The sequence below is a fragment of the Oncorhynchus gorbuscha genome, linkage group LG22 (genome assembly GCF_021184085.1).
Source record: "Oncorhynchus gorbuscha isolate QuinsamMale2020 ecotype Even-year linkage group LG22, OgorEven_v1.0, whole genome shotgun sequence".
NCBI lineage: Eukaryota > Metazoa > Chordata > Actinopteri > Salmoniformes > Salmonidae > Oncorhynchus > Oncorhynchus gorbuscha.
Window position 1 is genome coordinate 44747586 of NC_060194.1, and position 8483 is coordinate 44756068.

General features: G+C 49.1%; 1 protein-coding gene across 8 annotated transcripts in view; it reads left to right on the plus strand.

The window, feature by feature from the left end:
- LOC124009295 (receptor-type tyrosine-protein phosphatase F) overlaps positions 1-8483 on the plus strand; it is a 462304-nt gene that overhangs the window by 401685 nt on the left and 52136 nt on the right. For all 8 annotated transcript variants that reach the window (XM_046320941.1, XM_046320940.1, XM_046320945.1 and 5 more), the window contains one exon: positions 1623-1720. In XM_046320941.1, coding sequence (XP_046176897.1) covers positions 1623-1720 — 98 coding nt within the window. The remainder of the gene's footprint in view (positions 1-1622; positions 1721-8483) is intronic.

The following is an 8483-nucleotide window of genomic DNA, read 5'->3' on the forward strand; positions in this document are numbered from 1 at the left end:
GATTTTTCATATCTTCAACAACTTTTGACCAAAATAGGGAATAGCTGTGCTCTGGCCAGAAGTAGTGCACAGGGACGTGTCTGTTGTCACCAACTTACAGTAGTTTTCTGAGGTCAGGAACTTGTCTGCTGTCACCAACTTACAGTAGTTTTCTGAGGTCAGGAACGTGTCTGTTGTCACCAACTTACAGTAGTTTTCTGAGGTCAGGAACTTGTCTGCTGTCACCAACTTACAGTAGTTTTCAGAGGTCAGGAACTTGTCTGCTGTCACCAACTTACAGTAGTTTTTTGAGGTCAGGGACGTGTCTGCTGTCACCAACTTACTGTAGTTTTGTGAGGTCAGGGACGTGTCTGCTGTCACCAACTTTCAGTAGTTTTCTGAGGTCAGGGACATGTCTGTTTCCACATGGAGCATGCTCAGTCCAGTCACTCATGATGTGATGTTATCACTGCCTCACGGCCACGCCTCTCTCTGCTCCACCCAGCACGACGACGTCACAGACCTGTGTCAGCTCTCAGCTCTCTCTCTCAGCCTTTTCTCTCTCTCTCTCTCTCTCTCTCTCTCTCTCTCTCTCTCTCTCTCTCTCTCTCTCTCTCTCTCTCTCTCCTTTTCTCTCTCTCTCTCTCTCTCTCTCTCTCTCTCTCTCTCTCTCTCTCTCTCTCTCATCCTTTTCTCTCTCTCTCTCTCTCTCTCTCTCTCTCTCTCTCTCTCTCTCTCTCTCTCTCTCTCTCTCTCCTTCTCTCTCTCTCTCTCTCTCTCTCTCTCTCTCTCTCTCTCTCTCTCTCTCTCTCTCTCAGCCTTTTCTCTCTCTCTCTCTCTCTCTCTCAGCCTTTTCTCTCTCTCTCTCTCTCTCTCTTTTCTCTCTCTCTCTCTCTCAGCCTTTTCTCTCTCTCTCTCTCTCTCTCTCTCTCTCTCTCTCTCTCAGCCTTTCTCTCTCTCTCTCTCTTTTCTCTCTCTCTCTCTCTCTCTCTCTCTCTCTCTCTCTCATCCTTTTCTCTCTCTCTCTCTCTCTCTCTCTCTCTCTCTCTCTCTCTCTCTCTCTCTCTCATCCTTTTCTCTCTCTCTCTCTCTCTCTCTCTCTCTCTCTCTCTCTCTCTCTCTCTCTCTCTCTCTCTCTCTCTCTCTCTCTCTCTCTCTCTCTCTTTTCTCTCTCTCTCTCTCAGCCTTTTCTCTCTCTCTCTCTCTCTCTCTCTCTCTCTCTCTTTTCTCTCTCTCTCTCTCTCTCTCTCTCAGCCTTCTCTCTCAGCCTTTTCTCTCTCTCTCAGCCTTTCTCTCTCTCTCTCTCTCTCTCTCTCTCTCTCTCTCTCTCTCTCTCTCTCTCTCTCTCTCTCTCTCTCAGCCTTTTCTCTCTCTCTCTCTCTCTCTCTCTCTCTCTCTCTCTCTCTCTCTCTCTCTGTCTCTCTCTCTCTCTCTGTCTTCATGCATTGTCGAACACGATGCACTCCCATGGTCTCTCCCAGTGTCATCTATCCCTGTGGTTGAACCAGTATGTGTTTTTATGGTAACGTTTGCTCACAGCAGTGTCTAACTCTTCTTCTCTCTCTCTCTCTCTCTCTCTCTCTCTCTCTCTCTCTCTCTCTCTCTCTCTCTTTCCACCCCCTCTTCCTCTCCTGTCTCATCAGGAATGAGAGAGCACCCTCCCATCACTGTGTGTGATCTGGCGGACCACATAGACAGGCTAAAGGCCAACGATGGCCTGCGCTTCTCGCAGGAGTACGAGGTAAGATTGCCGCCTCAGCCTTGGACACCAGTTCAGCTGCCTGTAACGGTTCCACAGGCTGTGAGCTACTCGTTCACCTCGACGCTAGAGTGTGTCCTCTCTCAGAAGAATGTCAGTCTCTCCTGTGACACTCTGGGATTATCGGTCGTCAGTGACTCTCGCTTCCAAATAAAAAGAGGGGATTTAGACATTTGCATTTAAAGTGGCCTATTTTTCAGAAAGGTAAGCCTATATGGAGACAGAGGAACAGAGAGGGACTGGGATAGATAGGGACTGGGAAAGAGAGGGACTGGGATGGAGAGGGACTGGGATAGAGAGGGATTGGGATAGATAGGGACTGGGATGGAGAGGGACTGGGATAGAGAGGGACTGGGATAGAGAGAGGGACTGGGATAGAGAGAGGACTGGGATAGAGTCAGGGACTGAGATAGAGAGAAGGACTGGGATAGAGAGGGACTGGGATAGAGAGAGGGACTGGGATAGAGAGAGGGACTGGGATAGAGAGAGGGACTGGGATAGAGAGAGGGACTGGGATAGAGAGGAACTGGGATAGAGAGAAGGACTGGGATAGAGAGGGACTGGGATAGAGAGAGGGACTGGGATAGAGAGAGGGACTGGGATAGAGAGGAACTGGGATAGAGAGAAGGACTGGGATAGAGAGGGGCTGAGATATAGACAGGGTACAGAGAGGGACTGAGATAGAGAGGGACTGGGATATAGACAGGGGAATAGAGAGGGACTGGGATAGAGAGGGACTGGGATAGAGAGGGACTGGGATAGAGAGGGACTGGAATAGAGAGAGGGACTGGGATAGAGAGGGACTGGGATAGAGAGGGACTGGGATAGAGAGGGACTGGGATAGAGAGGGACTGGGGTAGAGATGGACTGGGATAGAGAGAGGGACTGGGATATAGACAGGGGAACAGAGAGGGACTGGGATAGAGAGGGACTGGGATATAGACAGGGGAATAGAGAGGGACTGGGATAGAGAGGGACTGGGATATAGACAGGGGAACAGAGAGGGACTGGGATAGAGAGGAACTGGGATAGAGAGGGACTGGAATAGAGAGAGGGACTGGGATAGAGAGGGACTGGGATAGAGAGGGACTGGGATAGAGAGGGACTGGGGTAGAGAGGGACTGGGATAGAGAGGGACTGGGATATAGACAGGGGAACAGAGAGGGACTGGGATAGAGAGGAACTGGGATAGAGAGTGACTGGAATAGACAGAGGGACTGGGATAGAGAGGGACTGGGATAGAGAGAGGGACTGGGATAGAGAGGGACTGGGATAGAGAGGGACTGGGATAGAGAGAGGGACTGGGATAGAGAGGGACTGGGATAGAGAGGGACTGGGATAGAGAGGGACTGGAATAGAGAGGGACTGGAATAGAGAGGGACTGGGATAGAGACAGGGGAATGGAGAGGGAAAGAAGGGAAGATATTCCGTCACAAATAGCACCCTATTCCCCATGTAGTGCACTATATAGGGAATGGGTGCCATTTTGGGAGGCAGCCTCAAGTCAGTCATGTCTGTTCCCTATGTTCCTCTAGTCAGGGAAGACCCCCTCCCTTGTGGCACAGATGGTGTGTGTGTGTGTGTGTGTGTGTGTGTGTGTGTGTGTGTGTGTGTGTGTGTGTGTGTGTGTGTGTGTGTGTGTGTGTGTGTGTGTGTGTGTGTGTGTGTGTGTGTGTGTGTGTGTGTGTGTGTGTGTGTGTGTGTGTGTGTGTGTGCGCCCACGCGTCCACGGCAGTGCCATGGGAGACAGCGTTGCGCCACTCGGCCGGTTTGTCATGTTCACCGGCTGTTCCCGCTGTGTACTTCCCTCCCCCTGGGTACATAGTCTGGATAGGCCCTGGCTGTTCCCGCTGTGTACGTCCCTCCCCCTGGGTACGTAGTCTGGATAGGCCCTGGCTGTTCCCGCTGTGTACTTCCCTCCCCCTGGGTACATAGTCTGGATAGGCCCTGGCTGTTCCCGCTGTGTACTTCCCTCCCCCTGGGTACGTAGTCTGGATAGGCTCTGGCTGTTCCCGCTGTGTACTTCCCTCCCCCTGGGTACGTAGTCTGGATAGGCCCTGGCTGTTCCCGCTGTGTACATCCCTCACCCTGGGTACATAGTCTGGATAGGCCCTGGCTGTTCCTGTCCTGGTGCTGTCTGCCGGCCCGGTTCTCTCATCATGCATGGGAGAATCTTCTAGAGACAAACGGACACTACATCATTAGTACACGATATCATTAGTACACTACATCATTAGTACACTACATCATTAGTACACTACATCATTAGTACACTACATCATTAGTACACGATATCATTAGTACACTACATCATTAGTAAACTATATCATTAGTACACTACATCATTAGTACACTACATCATTAGTACACTACATCATTAGTACACTACATCATTAGTAAACTATATCATTAGTACACTACATCATTAGTACACTACATCATTAGTACACTACATCATTAGTTCACTATATCATTAGTACACTACATCATTAGTACACTATATCATTAGTACACTACATCATTAGTACACTACATCATTAGTACACTATATCATTAGTACACTATATCATTAGTACACTATATCATTAGTACACTACATCATTAGTACACTACATCATTAGTACACTACATCATTAGTTCACTATATCATTAGTACACTACATCATTAGTACACTATATCATTAGTACACTACATCATTAGTACACTACATCATTAGTACACTATATCATTAGTACACTATATCATTAGTACACTATATCATTAGTACACTACATCATTAGTACACTACATCATTAGTTCACTACATCATTAGTTCACTACATCATTAGTACACTCCATACAGGGTCAGTCTAGATGGTTTAGACTGAATGATAACCCACTCCATACAGGGTCAGTCTAGATGGTTTAGACTGAATGATAACCCACTCCATACAGGGTCAGTCTAGATGGTTTAGACTGAATGATAACCCACTCCATACAGGGTCAGTCTAGATGGTTTAGACTGAATGATAACCCACTCCATACAGGGTCAGTCTAGATGGTTTAGACTGAATGATAACCCACTCCATACAGGGTCAGTCTAGATGGTTTAGGGTCAGTCTGAATGAATAACCCACTCCATACAGGGTCAGTCTAGATGGTTTAGACTGAATGATAACCCACTCCATACAGGGTCAGTCTAGATGGTTTAGACTGAATGATAACCCACTCCATACAGGGTCAGTCTAGATGGTTTAGACTGAATGATAACCCACTCCATACAGGGTCAGTCTAGATGGTTTAGACTGAATGATAACCCACTCCATACAGGGTCAGTCTAGATGGTTTAGACTGGCTGATCCTGGGTAGTATAAGTTGTGTTGGCTCAGAATCCTCTCCTCCTCCTAACATTCATCAACAATACAATTCTAGTTTGTATTCTTAGAGGAATGGATATCTCTTGGTGACAGGATTTTTTTTATTTAACTAGGCAAGTCAGTTAGGAACAAATTCGTATTTTACAACGAAGGCCAAACGTCGGCCATACGTCGGCCAAACCCGGACGATGCTGGCGCCCTGTGGGACTCCCAATCACGGCCAGATGTGATACAGCCTGGAATCGAACCAGGGTCTGTAGTGACGCCTCTAGCACTGAGATGTAGTGCCTTAGACCGCTGCGCCACTCGGGAGCCCAATATAGAGAATGTCTGTCTGTCTATAGTTGTAACTGGCTGATTCCCAGGTATAGTAGTATAGGACTGTAGGGATGATTGGCAGGCTGATGCTTGCTCCATCCAGTGTACAGTTACTCTTTGCTATAATGAGCAGAGTATGTCAATCATAAAGTGTATCTGCACAGACTCCATCTCACCCAGACAGCCTGTTTTCTCCCTCTGGAAGAGATCTCCTGCCGTCTAGCCTGCACTTATAGTTCTATCATTATCTACATCGAATGCTCTCCTCCTCTCTCTTCTCCTCCCCTCTCTTCTCCTCTCCTTCTCTCCTTCTCTCCCCTCCTCACCTCTCCTCTTCTCCTCTCCTCCTCTCTTCTCCTCCCCTCGCCTTCTCTCCCCTCCTTCTTTCCCCTCCTTCTCTCCCCTCCTCACCTCTCCCCCTCTCCTCTCCTTCTCTCCCCTCACCTCCTCTCCTCTCCTTCTCCCTCCTCCCCTCACCTCCTCTCCTCTCCTTCTCTCTCCTTCTCCTCCTCTCCTCTCCTCCTCCCTCCTCCTCCTCACCTCTCCTCTCCTTCTCTCCCTTCTCCCCTCTCCCCCTTCTCTCTCTCCCCCTCTCCTTCTCTCTCCTCCTCCCTCCTCTCCTTCTCCCTTCTCCCCTCACCTCTCCCCCTCTCCTCTCCTTCTCTCCCCTCACCTCTCCTCCTCTCCTCTCCTTCTCTCTCCTCCTCTCTCTTCCCCTCACCTCTCCTCTCCTTCTCTCTCCTCCTCCCTCCTCTCCTCTCCAGCGTGTCAGAGAGTTGTACTGGCTTGGCGCTGTCTCACCTCTGCTTCTCTCTCCTCCTCCCTCCTCTCCAGCGTGTCAGAGAGAGTTGTACTGGCTTGGCGCTGTCTCACCTCTCCTCCTCTCCTCACCTTCTCTCTCCTCCTCCCTCCTCTCCAGCGTGTCAGAGAGAGTTGTACTGGCTTGGCGCTGTCTCACCTCTCCTCCTCTCCTCTCCTTCTCTCTCCTCCTCCCTCCTCTCCAGCGTGTCAGAGAGAGTTGTACTGGCTTGGCGCTGTCTCACCTCTCCTCCTCTCCTTCCCTCTCCTCCTCCCTCCTCTCCTCTCCAGCGTGTCAGAGAGTTGTACTGGCTTGGCGCTGTCTCACCTCTCCTCCTCTCCTTCCCTCTCCTCCTCCCTCCTCTCCTCTCCAGCGTGTCAGAGAGTTGTACTGGCTTGGCGCTGTCTCACCTCTCCTCCTCTCCTTCCCTCTCCTCCTCCCTCCTCTCCTCTCCAGCGTGTCAGAGAGAGTTGTACTGGCTTGGCGCTGTCTCTTTTGTTTACAACAAGTTGTCCGTCTAGCTCTCCGCTGTTTTCTCAAAACGTGTTGAACGTCCGTGACATGTTTTGACTGCAAAATGAAAATGTTCCTTAACGAACAGGCAGGTAGGCGGCTGACAGACAAGCTGGCTGTGTTGTGGTGCTCGTCAGTGAGTCCATGTAAATCATCTCTCACTACCGGGCTGTTTATGCCTCAGCTCCGTAACAGACTCGCTTTGTTTACTGAGGAGGAGAAAGTTGTGGAAGATTCAGTGGAACATTTCTTCGTATCATCCTCTGAGGAAAAGGTTTAAATGGCCTTCATCAGAATGGACGATACCCAGTATTTCAGTATACACATTAGAATGGGAGGAGACAGAGTATTTCAGTATACACATTAGAATGGGAGGAGACAGAGTATTTCAGTATACACATTAGAATGGGAGGAGCCAGAGTATTTCAGTATACACATTAGAATGGGAGGAGACAGAGTATTTCAGTATACGCATTAGAATAGGAGGAGGGGGGGGGCTCGTCGTCACCGACCTACTAGCTGCCACTGGTCTTTTCTCCCCTTCCTGTTCGGTGGGGGGGGGGGGGGTCTCGTCGTCACCGACCTACTAGCTGCCACTGGTCTTTTCTCCCCTTCCTGTTTGTTGGTTTCACCTGTTTGTGTTTTAGGCTGATTAGTCTGGCTTTATTTACCGGTAGGCACGTCTTCTTGTGGAGGCTATATACAGGGTATTACGGTACAGAATCAATGTGGAGGCTATATACAGGGTATTACGGTACAGAGTCAATGTGGAGGCTATATACAGGGTATTACGGTACAGAGTCAATGTGGAGGCTATATACAGGGGGTACCGGTACAGAGTCAATGTGGAGGCTATATACAGGGTGTTACGGTACAGAGTCAATGTGGAGGCTATATACAGGGGGTACCGGTACAGAGTCAATGTGGAGGCTATATACAGAGGGTACCGGTAACCGAGTCAATGTGGAGGCTATATACAGGGTGTTATGGTACAGAGTCAATGTGGAGGCTATATACAGGGTGTTACGGTACAGAGTCAATGTGGAGGCTATATACAGGGTGTTACGGTACAGAGTCAATGTGGAGGCTATATACAGGGTGTTACGGTACAGAGTCAATGTGGAGGCTATATACAGGGTGTTACGGTACAGAGTCAATGTGAAGGTACCAGTACAGAGTCAATGTGGAGGCTATATACAGGGTGTTACGGTACAGAGTCAATGTGGAGGCTATATACAGGGTATTACGGTACAGAGTCAATGTGGAGACTATATACAGGGGGTACCGGTACAGAGTCAACGTGGAGGCTATATACAGAGGGTACCGGTAACCGAGTCAATGTGGAGGCTATATACAGGGTGTTATGGTACAGAGTCAATGTGGAGGCTATATACAGGGTGTTACGGTACAGAGTCAATGTGGAGGCTATATACAGGGTGTTACGGTACAGAGTCAATGTGGAGGCTATATACAGGGTGTTACGGTACAGGGTCAATGTGGAGGCTATATACAGGGTGTTACGGTACAGAGTCAATGTGGAGGCTATATACAGGGTGTTACGGTACAGAGTCAATGTGAAGGTACCAGTACAGAGTCAATGTGGAGGCTATATACAGGGTGTTACGGTACAGGGTCAATGTGGAGGCTATATACAGGGTGTTACGGTACAGAGTCAATGTGGAGGCTATATACATGGGGTACTGGTACAGAGTCAATGTGGAGGCTATATACAGGGTGTTACGGTACAGAGTCAATGTG